At 45.8% G+C, this 19173-nt stretch overlaps 1 protein-coding gene across 1 annotated transcript in view; it reads left to right on the top strand.

Annotated features, from left to right (window-relative positions):
* The window catches only part of LRRC49 (leucine rich repeat containing 49), a 113726-nt gene that overhangs the window by 73170 nt on the left and 21383 nt on the right, over positions 1 to 19173 (top strand). The window contains 1 exon segment of the mRNA XM_039492163.1: positions 12035 to 12189. Coding sequence (XP_039348097.1) covers positions 12035 to 12189 — 155 coding nt within the window.

Genomic DNA, 19173 nt, shown 5'->3' with positions numbered 1-19173 from the left:
TGATGAATGTGTATCTCTTTTTTATTTCCAATTTTAAATGAGAAATAAATTCCCCACTGTAATGGATGCTGAGGTGGTTTACACCTCAGTGACATCAACCCCTGATAGTCTTTCCACCACCAAGGACTTGTGTGGCAGAGTTTATGCTGGCAGAAACCCAATGTCATTTCTGGTTAATTATAACACATTTTATGTAGTGTATTCTTATGTAGCTCCAGTCTTATGGATCAATATACTGTATGATAATGTTCATGGTGTGGTTACAAAATAAAATATCTGTCATATTTCTCAATATTCTTTTCACTTTAATGGAAATCTGTTTCCTTTTCTGAATAGCAGTTCTTCTTCAAGTGATTGTTCACATCCATTACATATTAGGTGCCGCATGCACAGACGTCAGAAACTTTTTCCCTTAGCGGCTCCCATTGGGGCGGTAGGGGAGCTCTGCCAGAGTGGTGCCTCATGCTGGTGCATATTTACTCCTGCTGACCCAACCCCCCTTCAGTTCCTTCTTACCATCCGGGGTGGTGTTGGAACAGCATAGTGATCAGCAGTTAACAGTTATCAGTAGTTAGTAGTTATCAGTAGTTAGCACTTCTTAATAATAGATAGTTAAACTGTCTTTGTTTAGGGGTTGGAAGTTGTCTCCAGCAGCAGCCCTGGGCTGCGGGGCATGCCACAGGCCCAAGGCTTTAAGGCTTGCGCCACAAGCCTATGCTGATTAGTGACCCCCACAACTCTTGTCTCCGTTGCCTGGGGGAATCGCATCAAACAGAACGCTGCAAGATCTGTAAGGCTTTAATCCAAGTACTATGAAAGAAAGAGACTTTTTCCTCAAGCATCTACTCATGGAGGCTGTGCTGCAACCTTCGTCCTCAGGCCATCCAGCCTCAGTGCCAGCATCCTCGGTGCGGAGTGCCCTGGTGTCAGTTTGCAATCTGGCACTGGTGGGGCACCGCAAGCATGCCACACCGAGGCAACAAGAAAAACCCTGGCACCATTCAACCTCACCGGCATGGTCAAAGGGCCAGCCTACAAGCCGAGGGTGCTCCCCGCAGAAGAAGCCGGCACCGCCCAAGCAAACAAGCGCTCAAAAGGGAAGCGCTGCCCCAGGACATGCTCTGGCTCTGAAGAGCCCGTTAAGCCCCGGGCTAAGCGCCTTGAGCACGGAGGACGGGCTGGAGGAGCTCGTAGAACAGCCCTCCACACTAGACACGTTTTGAAGCGGCAAAGGGCCTCATTCAGTTGTCGGCGGCAAGTCCCCTCCCTGCCAAAGAGAAGCCTCCGTCTCCATCTCCTAGAGTGCCGTCAAGAGGCAAGCCAGCAACGGTGCGCTGATTGAGGTCACCACCCCGGCACTGCTCCCAGCGTCGGTCCCAGTTGAGCTTGGCATCTGCAGATTCCCAGTTGCCCCTGACCCAGTGGGATTCAAGAGCACTGGATCCCAGCCAGCATATGACACCGGCCCCACCACAAGCACAAGCACCACTCTGTGCCCAAGGAGGCCACGGTATCCAGGCCACCAGCCGCTTCTCCGGAACACAGGAGTGCAGAAGTGAGCCCGGCGCTGTCCCAGAAGCAGTCTGTCAGGCAGGACCCAGAGAAGCCCTCAGCATGCGAGGAAGAACAAGAAGGACTGGAAGACGAGATGCAGAAGGCCCTCACCTCTTCGTCATCCCCAGATGAAGTTGTGGCAGGCACCACGGTGTCAGGGCCTCCTCCGATTGACCACAGAGCGCACCAGGAGCTGCTCCACAGGGTAGCCCAGAACGTGGGCCTACAGGCAGAGGAAGCAGTAGAGCAGGAGGATCCTATGGTGGAAATCTTAAGGCCTGAGGGCCCCTCCAGAATTGCGCTCCCGCTCATAAAAACAATCCAGTCCAACTACAAGACGGTCTGGCAAAGGATACAACTTCCTCTTTTGTCACCCAGCCCCCTGTTCACTGATCGTCTCAGCGGTCAATGAATGGGAACGACTTGGTCAGCAAGCCCCAGATTCTAAGGCCAAGGAGGCTAAACGTCTAGACCTATTCCGCACAGCATGTCGTAGACTGAGTGCTGAGGTTCCTCACAACCACGGCCAGATGCTGCCTGCAGCTCCTAGGACACATGGCGGCATGCACCCACGTAGTCAAACATGCTCGACTACAGCTCAGAACTTTGCAATTTTGGCTAGCCCGGTCATACAACCTGGGCAGAGATCCCTTAGACCTTGTAGTGACAATCCCTGCCCAGGTGTTGGACTCCCTGCACTGGTGGCTCAACCAGCAGGTAGTCTGCGATGGGATCTCCTTCGCCGCACCGCAACCCACTCTGATGCGGGTAACAGACGCATCAGACCTTGGCTGGGGAGCGCATTTGGGGGACCTTTGGACACAAGGCTTGTGGTCCAAGGACGAAATGTTGCTCCACATCAGTGTAAAGGAGCTCAGGGCGGTTCACCTAGTCTGCCAAACCTTTCACGCTGCTTTAGAAGGTCACAATGTGACAGCTCTGACCGACAACACTACCGCCATGTTCTACATAAACAAGCAGGGCGGAGCCCGATCCTCTCCCCTCTGCCAAGAGGCCCTTCTCCTATGGGAGTTTTGTATAGCCCACTCAGTACACCTTGTAGCGTCATACCTCCTGGGGAAGTGCAACGAGCTGGCGGACCACCTCAGCAGGTCGTATTGTATGCACAAATGGTTGATGAGACCGGATGTCTTGTAATTGATCTTCCAGAAGTGGGGATTTCCCCAAATGGACTTCTTTGCCACCAGGGACAACAGTCAATGCCTGCAGTTTTGCTCTTTCCAAAACCACAGTCTGCGCTCGGTCGCAGATGCCTTCGCGATCCCTTGGAGCAGGAGCCTGAAGTATGCCTTTCCACCACTCCCGCTCATCCACAGAGTTCTCCTCAAAGTTTGCAGAGACAAGGCGGTAATGATTCTCATTGCCCCAGGTTGGCCCCGCCAAAATTGGTTTACGACTTTGCTGGAGCTGTTAGTAGCCGACCCGATTGCCCTGCCCCTGCACCAAGATCGGGTGGACCGCAGGTGCCTGCTCCACCTGAACCTGCGATCTCTGCATCTCATAGCGTGGAAACTCTGGCTGAACGCAGCGGAGAGCCAGTGCTTTCTTCAGATGCAACAAATTCTCCTCAGCAGTAGGAAACCTTCCACTAGGGCATCATACCTCGCTAAGTGGAAGAGGTTCTCCTGCTGGTGAGAACCAAAACATATACAGCCACTTCAGGCCTCTGTTCCAGTTATCCTGGAATACCTGCTGCGCCTTAAACATCAAGGTCTCACCCCCTCCTCAATCAGAGTACATCTGGCTGCCATTTCAGCATTCCACCCGGGGGAGTTGGGGCATTCTGTGTTTTCAAACCCCATGGTAGCCTGGTTTCTCAAGGGGCTGGAGAGGGTGTTTCCCTACTCACACCCTCCAGTCCCTCCCTGGAATCTTAACCTGGTCCTGACCAAGCTCATGGGCAGGGGCGGCTCTAGGCACCAGCAAAACAAGCTGGTGCCTAGGGCGGCAAAATCTAGGGGGCGGCAAAAGGCTGGGGCGAGCCGAGGAGCGGCCTGTCCCCTGCCGCCGGGGGGGCGGGCGGCAGGCTGGGCCGGCGGACCTGCCGCAGTCATGCCTGCGGGAGGTGACTGGACCTGCCGCAGGCATGACTGCGGAGGCGCTGTCCAGGCTCGGCTGGACCCCCCGCAGGCATGACTGCGGCAGCTCAAGCGGAGCCGCGGGACCCGCGAACCGTCTGCAGCCGCGGGAGGTCCAGCCGAGCCACGTGGGCTGTTGGAGTCAGGTCCGCTGCTCCCGCGGCTCCGGGGCGCCTCCCGCGCATGACTGCTTGGGGCAGCCAAAAAGGTAGAGCCGCCCCTGCTCATGGGACCCCCTTTCAAGCCCCTAGCTTCTTGCTCTTTCACTCACCTCTCCTGGAAGGTCGCGTTTTTGGTGGCCATTACGTCCACAAGGAGAGTGCCCAAGTTGAGGGCCCTCACCTCAGAGCCCCCTTATACAGTTTTTTATAAGGACATAATGCAACTTAGGCCACACCCTAAATTCCTCCCTAAAGTAGTCTCTCAATTTCACATGGGACAGGACATTTGTTTGCCAGTGTTCTTTCCCAAACCACACACGGACCCCGAGTCACCGTAGCCTACATACTCTGGATATCCATAGGGCCCTGGCATTCTATCTGGAGCGAACTAGACCTTTCTGCAAGTCGACACAGTTGTTCGTTGCCATTGCATAGAGAATGAAAGGACTCCCTGTCTCGGCGCAGCGGATATCGTCATGGATTGTGGATTGCATCTGCACGTGCTATGAGCTCACCTAGGTGCCAGCCCCGGCAATCATGGCTCACTCGACTAGGGCTAAAGCATCCTCAGCAGCTTTCCTGGCACAGGGTCCACTCCAGGAGATCTGTAAAGCAGCCACCTGGTCATCGGTGCACACATTCACAGCCCACTACGCAGTCCATCAACAGGCCAGAGAGGACGTAGCGGTTAGCAGGGCTGTGCTTCAGTCAATTGTTCCATGACTCCTACTCTCCTCCTATGGTAAGCTTGTGAGTCACCTAATGTGTAATGGACGTGAACAATGGAAGAACTATTGTTCTTTGAGATGTGGTGTTCACGTCCATTACATTTTCCACCCTCCTTCCCCTCTGTCAGAGTCTCCGACAAGAAGGAACTGAAGGGGGGTCGGGTTGGCAGGGGTATATATGCACCAGCATGAAGCGCCACTCTGGTGGGACTCACCTGCCGCCCCAACGAGAGCCACTGAGGGAAAAAGTTTCCGACATCTGTGCACGCGGTGCGCGCACCAAATGTGTAATGGACGTGAACAACACATCTCGAAGAACAACAGTTACAAAAAGATAGGTAATCATTTTTTATTCAGTAAACTCCTGGGCTTGTCTCTAATTTTGCTATATAAAATGTTAGTGATTAGCTAAAGCATGGACAAAACAATTAGCTATAGAGAACAGCATTGGTTTCTTTTCACGAGATGTAATATATACAGAAGGCTGTCAAAATAATGGTTTAGTCTGATAAACTTGAACTAAATTAGGTGTTCATCCTAATAAGGGCTTTGTCTCTCATTTGTAGTTCACTTTTCCAGTGAAAAAATAATTCCTACCTTTCAAATCTCTTTGGAAATTAAAGAGATGTAATTCTGTTGGTTTTAATCTGAAACCCTTTGGAAGAGTAGTGTAAACCTTTGAATACCTTGGAATTTATGTTTTACTCATATGATTTTATATTATTTCTCGGTCTTTCTGTCATATGTAGTGGTTGCATTTAAAAAGTTTGTACTGATTTCAAAGATCTTGTTGGCTTAACTGGCGTTCCCCAGTGCATGTATAGTATATATGTCTCAAACTAGCAAAGACTTGAAAACCAGTAGAAACATTTTAAATTCTGCCTCTCTGAATAATCTGTTGTAGTTCACATAGACGTTAAATCTGATTGTGAAGACTTTTCCTGTTAGGCATCTTGAAACTCATATTCTCATAAGGCTTTAAAATGTAGTCGACTAACCCCTGCTTTAGAAAGGGGGAAAAATGAACCTTTCACAGGTGAGTACAGTAACTACAAACTGAGGGTGGTGATGTGCTTTTCAAAGTTTTGGCTTTAATCCCTTTATTGTGTAACAACGAATGGGTAAGTTAAAAACAATTCCATACAAAAAACTCCATAAAGAAAATGTTTAGGCTACGTAGATAAGCACCCAGGTCAGGAAATGCAAAGTATTGTTTGTTTATATACTGCTTTCTCTTTTCAAAGTCATTACGTTCTTCTCCTCACATCTGTAGCTAAATTATTATTTATTTGCATTACAGTAGTGCCCACATATCCCCCCTGGGTAGCCATTATGCAAACACATAGTGAGAGGCAGTCCTTGCCCAAAAGATTAATTTTCCAAATGGAAACAGAGCTTAAAGGACTTGGCCAGGGTCACGCATCCAGCAAGCATTGATCCGAGGTCTTTTGTTTCACAGGCTAAGTCCTAACCTAGTATTCTACAGTGCTACATAGGCAAATCATTCAAACATTGTCTCTGATTTTTCCTATTTGCAAAATGGGGCTAATACTGCTTTTCACTTCATACATAGGGGCTGGAATTAAGGATCCAGGGGGTGGTGCAGCACCCCCTGGCTTGAAGTGGTTTCCATTATATACAGGGTTTACAGTTTTTGGTTAATGGCTTTCAGCACCCCCACTATACAAATTGTTCCAGCAACAGTGACTTCACAGGGCTTTTTCTTCTGTGGATGTCAAAGTGCTGGACATAGATGTCAAAACATTAATAGCTCCATTTTACAGAACAGGTCACAGAATCTGTTCCTTACTACAAAGTGTAAGCTTTAGTTTAAAAAAATAATTTAAAGCTTCCAGCCTTTTTGGTTGTAAAGATAACTTTCGAAATGTAAATCAATATGCTGTTTTCTTCCTGAGTCTGCAAACCAGTACCCTAAAATATAGTTCTAAAGGAGCTGCAAACTGCTCCCCTTCACTTAAATCTAAATGAGCTGTTAAATCTGAAGCCAAATGTTGCTAGGGTTAGGGTTAATTCGGGGTGGGCAAACTTTTTGGCCCTAAGGCCACATCAGGTACAGAAATTGTATGGAGGGCTGGGTAGGGAAGGCTGGGGGAGGCTAAAGCCCCTCCAACGCATCATCAGGGATCTACAACCCATCCTGGACAATGATCCCACACTTTCACAGGCCTTGGGTGGCAGGCCAGTCCTCGCCCACAGACAACCTGACAACCTGAAGCATATTCTCACCAGTAACTGCACACCGCACCATAGTAACTCTAGCTCAGGAACCAATCCATGCAACAAACCTCGATGCCAACTCTGCCCACATATCTACACCAGCAACACCATCACAGGACCTAACCAGATCAGCCACACCATCACCAGTTCATTCACCTGCACATCCACCAATGTAATATATGCCAGCAATGCCCTTCTGCTATGTACATCGGCCAAACTGGACAGTCTCTAAGGAAAAGGATAAATGGACACAAATCAGATATTAGGAATGGCAATATACAAAAACCTGTAGGAGAACACTTCAACCTCCCTGGCCACACAATAGCAGATCTTAAGGTGGCCATCCTCCAGCAAAAACACTTTAGGACCAGACTTCAAAGAGAAACTGCTGAGCTTCAGTTCATCTGCAAATTTGACACCATCAGTTTAGGATTAAACAAAGACTGTGAATGGCTTGCCAACTACAGAACCAGTTTCTCCTCCCTTGGTTTTCACACCTCAACTGCTAGAACAGGGCCTCATCCTCCCTGATTGACCTAACCTCGTTATCTCTAGCTTGCTTCTTGCTTGCTTATATTTACCCGCCCCTGGAAATTTCCACTCTTGCATCCGACGAAGTGGGTATCACCCACGAAAGCTCATGCTGCAAAACGTCTGTTAGTCTATAAGGTGCCACAGGATTCTTTGCTGCTTTTACAGATCTAAACTAGAATTTTAGTTTAGAGGAATCCATGCAGGTCCCCATCTTGTGAATGCTAAAGTTCAAAGTGGGGAATAAACCTATGACACCAACCCTCCCTGCTCTCCCCACTCCACTTCACCTGTGGGGTGGGGGAAAGGCGGAGGGCTCAGTCCTTTCCCTGTGTGTTTCCCCTGCTCGTTTTGGCTGCTCTCCCTGGCAGTCGGGCAGGGCTTGCTCCCTGTCTGGGCTTGGCTGCTGGGGACGGGCTAAGCATGCTGGGGGTGGAGGGGGGCCCTGGCTTGCTCTGCCTCTGCCCCTGTCCCTGGCAGCAGGGCTCAGGCCCCTTGACCGCCCCCTGAAACTCCCCCTGCTCCCTGACCGCGCCGCCCTGGAGCACTATAGCCATGCCACCTGGCCGGAGCTGCAGCCACACTGCCCAGGCGCTGGGGGAACTGTGACTGCGAGGGAGGCAGGGAGGGGGAGGGACCAGGGTTTAGCCTCCGCCCAGCTCACCACGCTGCCAGGTAGTTGGGCTGGCTCCTCTGCAAGCCTGTCCTGATCCCGCTCTCTGGCAGGAGCTCGGGGCCAGAGGGAAGGGTTCTGAGGGTCGGACATGGCCCACGGCCTGTAGTTTGCGCCCTCCTCCCCCCCGGTTAAGTACTTTAGTAGAAACATACAGCTAAAGTGATGACTCGTGGGTGTTAGATGCACAGTAGGATATAACAGTGGGTAAGTAGATAGCTGGTTGTCAAGTGATTCTGTGGTGCAAAATCAGAAGTTCATGCAGATGCCTGTGCATATTTTGGAGCACCATTATAATGTGTTGTTTGCATAAAGCAGTGTCTAAAATAGGCAACCATGTACTACACCAAGGTTCAAATCATTTCAAAGTGTAGCCCCACATAGAGTTTGTGAAAAATTTAATAATATTTCAAGATGAAGAATTTCATAAACAAGACGTGAAAGCATGCAATAATATATTGCAGTGTAGTAAGCATTGAAATAAGAATAAAACGATGGCAACAGTGTTTTAGATAAATTATTAAACATTTAATTGCTTCATTGAATTCAGTCTTTTTATTGAGAGCTTTTCCTTGTTAGACATGTTGACCAGCTGCTTTACTTTATAAGGAGAAGGAAGGTTAAAAACAACTCTCTGATTAGTAGAAACATTGTTACTTTTCAAAGTAACAACAATCTGGAATTGAAAGACATGTAAAGTTCAGCAGGTTTTGATTTAGCAGTTGAATAAAATGTGGACAAAGAATAGCTAGCCAACCATAAAAAAGTGGCAGAGGTGTTAGCAGGTCACTCTAGCTTGAACGGTTCCTTACAATATGTGCTAAATACTCATGCTAAACGATCTGTTCCACCTTACATTTTGCTGTATTTTTCCCAGACCTTTAAAAAGAGCGCTGTGTAATTCCCTACAGATTTTCTTTAAATAACACTGATATTCTGACAAATGCCAACCAGAGCTTGCAAATTTTAAATTAACGGCTTCTCTACACTGCCCCGCAGTTCAGAATAGAGGGGTGTAAATGTGCACCAAAGTGCTGCTCTGTAACTGCTCTGTGTGGACACTGCTGGAATGAACTAATGTACATTAATGTAATCCTCTTCAAACAGGATTACAATAAGACGGTGAACAGGAACCTTTTAGTTTGTGCCTGCAGCATCCACAGGGGAGTGTTACATTGCAGCCCTTTGGTGTGCACTACTGTTCAAACCCCTGTAGTCCAAACTGCAGGTCAAGAGTATACATGCCTTAGAATCTTTTCTATGCATTTAATTGAAAGGGTCCATTTCCATGGCATTGGGTTGCCAACTCTCCCAGTTTTTCCAGGAGTCTCCCGGAGTGAGGCTCTATCTCCTGGAGGCTACTGAAGCCAAACTGGGAGATTTTAGGCGCTAAAAGTCTGGCGGCACAGTGGGGCTAAGGCAGGCTCTCTGCCTGTCCTGGCTCGGCGCCGCTCCCAGAAGCAAATGGCACATCCCTGTGGCCCTGGAGGGGGGAGCAGTGGGTCTCCGTGTGCTGCCCCTGCCCCGATCACCAACTCCGCAGCTCCCATTGGCCTGGACCTGCGGCCAGTGAGTGCTGTGGGGGTGGTGCCTATGGCAGGGGCAGCACGCGGAGACCCCCTGGCCCTCCCCACCTAGGGAGCCCCTGCCAGAGGAATGTGCCGGTCTCTTTTGGGAGATGCCAAAGATAAGCGCCACCCAGCCAGAGCCAGCATCCCTCACTCACTCCCACACCCCAACCCCCAACCCAGAGCCCACATCCCGCACCCAAACTCCCTCCCAGAGCCCTCACCCTGTCCTACACCCCAACCCCCTGACTCAGCCAAGAGCCTGCACCCAAACTCCATCCCAGAGCCTGCACCCATCCCACACGCAAACTCCCTCCCGGAGCCTGTACCTCATACCCCCTCCTCCACCCCAACCCCCTGCCCCAGCCTGATGAAAGTGAGTGAGGGTGGGGGAGAGTGAGCGATGGAGGGAAGGGGGATGGAGTGAGCAGGGGCGGGGCCTCAGGGAAGAGGCAGGGCAAGGGTGTTTGGGTTTGTGTGATTAGATAGTTGGCAACCCTACTATGGCAGCATGACTTAGATTGAAATATTATCAACTAATGTTTGACATTTCTAGCTTTCATCAATATGTCATAACCTTGATTTTCTATAAAAAGAGATGGTGTTTTGTACTTAGATCTTTGTAGTTTTTCCCTTTTATATAGCAAAGATTGATATCTATTCAAGTTTCATTAAGAAGCACTGTAACAGTGGGATGGCTAAGCCAGGCCAGTTAGATCTGGTTCAGCAAAATCAACTGAACTGAAACAAGCAATTAATTTACCTTTTGAAAACGTTTATATGGTTTAAAGTTTCAATCTGAGAACAGTTCAGAAGCAGGTCCATGAGCTAGTAAAATCAACAGTAACCTTACACCGGGGTGGGCAAACTTTTTGGCCCGAAGGCAACATCTGGGGAGAAATTGTATGCAGTGCCATGAACGTAGGGCAGGGGTTGGGTTGTGGGCGGGAGTGCAGGGTGTGGGAGGGGGTCCAGTGTGCAGGAAGGGGGCTGGGGTGCAGGAGGGAGCTCAGGGCAGGGGCTTGGGGTGCAGTGGGGGCTCAGGGCAGGGGGTTAGGGGGCTCAGGGCAGGGGGTTGGGGTGCGGGATGCAGGAGGGGTGCAGGGTGCAAGCTCCAGACCAGCGCTGCTTACCTCGAGCAGCTCCGGGGTGGCAGCAGCGCGCAGTGGGGATAAGGCAGGCTCCCTGGCCCCACGCCATTCCCAGAAGTGGCCAGCATGTCCGGCAGTGGCTCCTGGGAGTGGGGTGGGGCAGGCGACTCTGTTGCACGCTGCCTTTGCCTGTAGGTACCACCCCCAAAGCTCCCATTCGCCGTGATTCCTCATTCCCAGCCAATGGGAGCTGTGGGAGGCGGTGCCTGCAGGCGAGGGTAGCACATGTAGCTCTCTGTTCCCCCACCCCCCAGAGGCCACAGAGATGTGGTGCCAGCCGCTTCCGGGAGTGGCACGGGACCAGGGCATGCAGGAAGCTTGTCTTAGCCTTGCTGCGCCATGGAGCTGGCAATCCCGCCTGCTGGATTGAAAGCCCTGATGGGCTGGATCCATCCTGCGGGCCGTAGTTTGCCCACCCCTGCCTTACGCTTAAATCTCACAGTCAATGAGTTCCACACAGCGAGCTGGGTGTATTAAAAGGCCGATACATGGACAGTTGTCTTGAGTTGCGTGAACATACAACAACATAAAACGTTTAATATAACATATAATTGATTCTCTCATTGATTATTTGTCTGGAACTGTATGTCATTTGAATGCTGTTCTTGGAGTAAACCTTTGGTGACAAAAGAAAAAAAAAAGGGGACAGCTTTTGAACTTAATCCCTTGTCAAATTTTCTACATCTACAGAAAAAGTCAGTATGTAAATTGCTGTTGCCCAGGAGTTAAAGGGAAGGAGGATCTTGGGAGAAACAGCTTACCCTTCTTTGCTAAAGCAGAGCAAGAGTTCTCCTCCCTCCAGTGTTTGAGGATTAGTTAGTTAGTGGTTGTGTTACTCTTTCTGTGATCAGGCTTCAGTTTCAGGAAGGATAATTTTGGGCAAGATCATGGCCCGTCTAGCATGCAAATACCAGGAGCAGAGGAGGAGTAAGCAGGGGCAGTTCTATGTCTTTTGCCGCTCCAAGCATGGCAGTCAGGCGGCCTTCGGCAGCATACCTGCGGGCGGTCCACTGGTCATGCGGATTTGGCGGTGTTTCTGCGGGTGATTCGGCGTGCCCGCTGCCGAAGCCACGCGACCGGTGGACCTCCCGCAGGCATGCCACTGAAGGCTGCCTGACTGCTGCCCTCACAGCGACGGGCAGGCCACCCCCCGCGGCTTGCCGCCCCAGGTACGCGCTTGCTGCGCTAGTGCCTGGAGCCGCCCCTGGGAGTAAGGCACCCCCTCCCATCTATCAATTAGTGTTTGACTATGGAATGTATTCTTCTGGTGCAAACCAACAGACTAGCAATGGATTCGGAGAATTTCATATGGCTTTTATATCATGTTTCAGGAAAAGAAACGATTGACAATTGGCAACATTGCTCGCCAATGGGAGATTCAGCAGAATCGAGTTGCCCTTGTGACTTCTTCAAATCAAGATAAAAAAGACAGTGACTCCTGTCAGATTAATGGCAGTGCCGCATATGAATTTCCTGAAGAAACCAGGTATACAAGTGTTTTCTTGGAAGTATATTTCCTAGCTAATGTTTTATATATAATAAAAATGGGAAACACTAATCCTTCCATTCATATAAGTGTGTGTGTGTGTGTGTCTGTAAGTAGTGTATGTATAGAAAGATATGTGTATTTATTTTTGGATTTCTAAAATGTGTCCATTTAGCACTCTACATAATTAAAAAAAAAAACAATTTCAAGACTTACTGAACAATGTCTGCCTCAGATGGACTCCACCCCAGACTAACACATTCTCCCCTTAGCTTGCTCAGGGTAGAATCTGAAAAAAATAGAACAGATTCAGTAGCCTGAACAACTTCAGCACGGTCAGTCTGGGTGAAGTGCATGTACAAAAGCACCCAGCTGATCTCAACAGTCTCAACTTTAGAGTTCAAGCCAACTGGTCTTTTAAGTAGCCTGGACTGATCCCTATGAACATGGTTTAGAAACTGCTGTCATTGGTGTCACGATTACAGGGCTAGCTGCACTTCTGTCCCCTTTCTTGTGTCATTGAGTGTCGTCCCCCACATTCTCTTCTCTCCCCCTCCTCCACTCTTCCTTTCTTTCTTTCCCCGCCTCCCCCCCCCCCAAATGGTCAGGCCGTGTGCCTTTACCTCTCCTGGGATGGGTTTCCATTTTTCTCTCTCTTAGACCTTCTTGCTCTGGGTTACAGTGTGCTGTCTATCAGCTGTGCTTACCCCTGCAAGTCCGACTGGTTTTGGTACATGCATTCATTCCTTTGGGAGTCTGTGACCAATGGCTGTGTCTAGTGACCAGACAGCCTCCTGAATATCAAAGCATTGTTTATTTTAATGGTAGGAAGGAATGAAGCATAAGAGAAAAAGGATTTTCAAACCACAAAGTGTCTTACCTATGTGTGTCTCTTATTTGAGGGTCACAATTGCCTGATGATAATGTAGGCAGGTCTAGCTTCTTCAAACACCTAGTGAGTGTCTGCGTGTCAGTCTGGTTTCCCAGAACAGCCCCTGTCCCCACCCCCCCTTCCGATACCCTCCTAAAAACCAAACCAACTATGCGTGCGCAGTCTCTGTCTCTGTTTCTCGCTCAACTGCTATAGTCCTTTGGATTTTTCTTGTGTTCCTGGGTCTTTTCCTGTCCAGCACTGTCTCTTAACAATCTGTAAGTGTTTACTGAGGGTAGTTTATCTTGAGTCATTGTTTTCCTTCTTGCTTGTTTTTCTGGACAATGCTCCTACTACAGAACCAACATATTCATACTATAAATGTCTCCACTAACCCAGTCAACACATAGTATTCATGAATTATTACAGAGCAGCTCCAAGTCTGTTATATAGGAAAACTTAAGTAGGTAGTCAGGAATTTGTAGGTCAAAAGCAATACCTTGACATGTATCAAGAAGCCTAGGAAGACTTTGGAGAATGGGTGTAATGTGCTCTCTACATCTAGCATCATTGTTTAAGCAAGCAGCTGCATTCTCCACTAGCAGTACCTTGCAAGTGATCTACAAGAGGAATTGTGGCTCCATAAAGAGTATGTTATAAATATGTAGCTCGCAGGTGCTTTTGTAACAGTGGTTGGGTCCATATTTGAAAGAACTATTCACAAGAGTGTAGCCAAATACAGACTGAAAAATATGCCTATGACCACTGACGACACTTAGGAGCAGTTTGAGATCCAGAAGCAGGGAACCGAAGATTAGTAACTAGAGCTATAATTTTCAACGGTGATTAAGAAACTTAGGAGCCTAAGTTTCATTGATTTCAATTATACTTAGGCTCCTAAATGCCTCAGTCCCTTTGTAAATCTGAGTTAGGCTACTATGTCAATTAAGTGCTTTTGAAAATCTTCACTATTCATCTTTTTTTCAAACACAAACAAAGACAGTACTTATTTTCTTTGTACATGCCTCTTTACCTTCATTCGGTATCACACAAATTTTACACTAAATTGGAATTAAATACCAAAAACCTGTGTTAAAACAATGTAGATATTTTGAGACAATGAGCATTGAAAAGGAGAAAAGATCACATACAAAACTGTACCTAACTCATGCCTGGGTTTTTTACAAAGTCCTGGCCCCAGTGAAGTAAGTAGGCGTTTTGCTGCTGATTTCAGTGGATCCAGGATGTCACCTGTAGTATGTAATATTGCTCTCTGTTTTGAGGTCCTCCAGGTGCTACAATACATGGCTTTCATTCAGGAGGGTCATAATGTAAAAGCCTCTCTCATACATAGCAGCAATGAAATCCACTTTCTTTCTCCCCCTTTCTCCTTCACACACGCACACATTTTCATCTTGGCATTTTCATCTTTAACAGTGGAGATAGTTGTATAGAGTGTAGATATTACGGAGACACTGATAGTTATAGCACCACAGGTGGGGTTGAGCCAGGTTTTTGCCATTTGACAAGACCTGAAAAACTTCTCTGGAGCTGCAACAGTGGCTTGCTTTAAACTAAAAATGGAAAGCACTCCTTGAGGGGGTGTCTGAATTTTTGTAAGGGTATTATGATCACTGATAAGTGATTCTGGAAAAATAAATGGTAAAATTCACTTTTCAGAAATCTTGCCTGGGATGTCTCTCAAAATTGTTACCCCTTTTGCACAAAAATTATAGCATTCTCAACTTCAAAATTCACACAAATGTAGATGTGCCATTCACTTCCCCCTTTTCAAAATCTTTTAGACCTTTTCTTCAAAAAACTTCACAATTTCTACTTAACTGGAAAGAAAAATGCTAAACAAAGCTGCTGTTTTTTAGTGTGCATGAGAGAGTACCCTTTCAAAAATACTCTTTAGCAAAGGAGAGAGTGCACTGTGCGAAATCAAGGGCATCATGAGTTCAGTTCTTGCCTCTTCTCCTGGCTGTTTGGAATAATTCTATGCACTTCCCACCCTTATTGAGTAAAGCTTTAGTTATTCTTCCCACGTTTTACAGATGAAATAACTGAGCATCTGTGAGGTTGGACAAGATCATTTCTGACAGAGTTGTAAAGAAAATCCATCTCATCCATTTTGCCATACTGCCTCTCAAGATGATTAGGTCAAAGCTCTGTGTTAGGCTATGTTCTCTGTAAATGGAAGAGGGGTTTCAAGTATGACATTATGCATGATATACGTGGTGAAAGGTTGTGTATGTACCAGTCTGGTTTTGTCCAGGATTTTAAGTGCATTTCCTGCAAAACAAAAGTGCATCATAGGCTTCTCCTGAGCTTTAATTAGCAGACGGGATGCTTGAGTGGAACTTCAGAAAATCTTCCGTTTTCCATCCTTACAGCAACTTATGTCCTTACCCCCCAGTCACTCAAAGTGTTTTCTCATTTGAGAGCCCATGTATGATTTCTGCTGAATATAGAGTCCTCATTAAATTGAGGGCTTACTTTAGGCTGTTTTTTCTTCGGCATTTTCACTTTGATGCATTCAGTAGCTTCTATCAGTAAAAATTAGAGAACATGTTAAACACTAATACTCTGATCAGTTTATCAAAATTTAAAAGGATCTAGGTGACTTTTTTGCTTCTGCATGAATATGTGCTTGAGCATTAAATACTGTTCCTGATTGCTACTGATAAATTTATGATTAGGTATTTGTTCACTTTTTATTGTAAATAAATCTCACACTTTTACTTTTGCATCCAGTTCCTTCAATAAAAATCTCAAAAGGACAATTGAACATGTTTACTATTGTTAAATTAAAAATGTGGATCTTAAAAAGTAGTAGTGAGCTGTATCACGTGCCATGCAGGTTTTAAGTAAAGTTGAGCTGCTTTATATTGGTATCTGCATTATATCTTTTTAGTTAGAATATTTCCAAAGATAGTAGACTATTAAGGCAGAGTTAGTGTAGTGATGTGTCTAACTCTGGTACTCCTAATATAAATTCTTCCTTTGTACAAAAACATATATCAAGGTGTCCTGATTCCACTGCGGTCATTAGTGTTCTGCCAGAGTGCGCTTTGTTACAGCATCTATTTGTTATACAGGCCTAAAAGTCAGCCTGGATACAAGATGTTTTAAAAGAAAAAAGTGTGAACTGATTGGGCAGCTGTAAATAGGTCAAACATATATATCCATCAGCAGTATTCTATATTAAATCTGGTCAAATGAAGGTACCAATATAATGTTCCAGGTATGCCTTGCAAAAATAGTGGATGTGCATATTTTCAAAGCATTCAAGTTTATTGTTTTCTACATAAACTTCAAGTTAGTTATGTAGCCATACAACTACAAAATTGTGCTTTTTAAATTATTCAAATTTAAAATTGCTTACTTGATGAAAAATTCAACTTTCCTCACAGTTTGCTACTGTTATCCTTCTGTCTTTTCATATTTTGAAAAATCAGACTTCAGCTGAAACTTAACAGTGTGCATGTGCAGATGTTGCATTTTCTAATATTGTATATGTATTGTTTTACAGTGATTCAAAGTCCATTACAAATATAATACAAACTTAAAATGCAGTCCCTGTTAAAATATGTTGCTATGGAAGATTATTGAGAAAACTCATGTTATGTTCCCATTTCAATATGATGTGATTCAGAATAATCATGAGACACTGTTATACCTTATAATGTGAGATTATCAAGGGAGCCCATTACACTCCTTTTATGATGTGTGTTATGATAATGAAAAGATTTCAGTTCAAGTTGAACAGGCTTCACAATTTCAAAACTAAATGGAAAACAGAATAAAAGGCCACCAAACCTCTTTGGATATGTCTACAGTGCAATACAACACCCGTAGCTGGCCCACAAGGAGGCAGGGTCCCAGCGCCCAGGCTCTAGCCTTAGCCCTAATGTCTACACTGCAATTTTATAGCCCTGCAACCCATTCCCTGTGAGCCGAAATCAGCTGACAAAGGCCAGCTGTAGGTGTTTTACTGCAGTGTAGACATACCACCAGAGTTTACAGAAAGCACAGCTTTGCTGCCATTCATTGGCTTCTCCTACTTTTACATTGGCTACTATTAGGTGTACGTGAGTAGTTTTAATTGAGGTGAGAGGAGAGGGACCTCAATTCCCAGTTGAGATCCATTGATAGGTATAAAGGGGTACACAGGAAGCTTGCTTTCTAGATCAATAAGTTATTGGGAAGTACTGAGATTGCTTAAAGTCTGGTGTGCCTTGAGGAAGAAAGGGCAGTTTATTATATCTTTACAGCAATGATTTCTCTTCCACCGGAAAGCTGACCTGCAAAGGTCCCAGATATTAGCTACCAGTAGGTATACTGGTGTCTGAACATGCTGGAAAAAGGAACATAGACCAAATTCTGTCTTGAGATTAGGGGTCCTAAAATAGCATTTGCTTTCACAAGAGGTGGTCATTGGCCCATTCAGTCCCACTTGTAATATCCTAGATAGGGCTAGTTGAAATTTATGTATTTTTTTAATTGGAAAAAGGGGGGGAAGTTTTGAAAATATTATTCCTAAGGGATCTATTCACAATCTCCATATTTCCCACACTTGTCGAGGTGGGAACAGATTTCCAAGAAATTAATGTTTATTTTCAAGTTTGCTTTGCCTTCAAGCCACTAAGCATTGGAACAAACTACCAAGGGAAGGGTAGATTCTCCATCTCTTGCTGTCTCCATATAAAGACTTAGATGCTTTTCAGGAAGATATGCTTTGGACAAACACAAGTTACTTGGTTCAGTACATGGGTATTTGGGTGGAATTTTATGACCTGTGTTATGCAGGCAGTTGGACTTGAGGTTCTGATGGTCCCTTCTGGCCTTAAAAAAATCTAAGTCTGTCTTCAAAAGATCATAAAAGGAAGGTGTGCTCTGCACTTGTAGAACAATAGAAATTTAGGGCTGCCAGGGATCTTCAGAGATCAAGTCCAGTCCCCTGCATTGAGGCAGGACCAGGTATACCCATGGTAGATTTACTTACTATCAGTATTCATGTGTAGAGATGAGAGAGTGGAGTCATGTCCCTGCCAGCAAATATCTTTTTGTCATCTCCTAGCAGTGTATTCTAGTTGATACAGTATACTTGTATTATTGGACGTTATAAAAGTAACTGTGTAAGAAGATAAAAGTGCATTGAAGAAAGAATATACACCCCACAATGTTTGCTGCTTGTAAAAAGAAGGATCAGATTTTTAGCTTGTGTAAACTGACATAGCTCCACTGAAATCATTAAAAGACATGAAAGGATAATTACAGCCCATAGATCTATTCTTTAATGTCTATGCATCATCCCTGTATAGGCTATGAAAAGAATCTTTGGGTTTTCACAAACCTTAGGAGGCCCCTAAAAATGGAGAGAATACAGTACTTTGACCATTTATAGCCCAGGCATTCACACAGTGTTGGAAAGGAAGTAAATGATCATAGGAGAAAGAGGGTAATACATTTAGAAAAATTTGAGAGAACAGTGCCATAGTGGAGTCTTGTGTGTGTGATGGGGGAGACGGATATGGTAATAGATGATAGCGTATAGTGGAAGGGAACAGAGAAGAGGCTGAAGAGAGGCAGATTCTGAAAAGGAAATAGAATCTTGAAGCGAGAGGAAAAGTTAAAAACGATGTTCTTAAATACTTAAATTTTAGAAAATATTGAATACAGACTTACTAGGTTAAGGGGGGCACATTAAAAGAGACTGAGGGGTAGCTATTTTGAGTGAGCAAAAGAAATAAAAAAGACCAAAGGAAAGGAAAAATGAGAAAGAAGGTAAATGTAAGCTCATTCTTTTATGAAAGTTTGCTGCAAAAAGGATATATATATTTATATACATAATAGTAGTTTATGCATATTTTATGTACTATGGGTGGAGCTGGTAGCACTGACTCCTATTAAGGTTGCTCAAAACATCTATTTATAAGACCCCATTTTCAGTGGTTTATAACTTTGCGTAACTTCAATGATTTGGGGTGAAATTTTCCACGCCGGATGTCTGCCTCAGGCTAAATATTTTGAGGAAAAATTTCAGCCAAAAATAGTTCAGCTATTTCCAAGAACAAGGCTTTTTTCCCCATGTTAAAAAATTCTTGGGA

The sequence above is a fragment of the Mauremys reevesii genome, linkage group 10 (genome assembly GCF_016161935.1).
Source record: "Mauremys reevesii isolate NIE-2019 linkage group 10, ASM1616193v1, whole genome shotgun sequence".
In the NCBI taxonomy this organism is placed as follows: domain Eukaryota; kingdom Metazoa; phylum Chordata; order Testudines; family Geoemydidae; genus Mauremys; species Mauremys reevesii.
The sequence above is the reverse complement of the archived record's forward strand: the minus strand, read 5'-3'. Positions and strand labels throughout refer to the sequence as shown.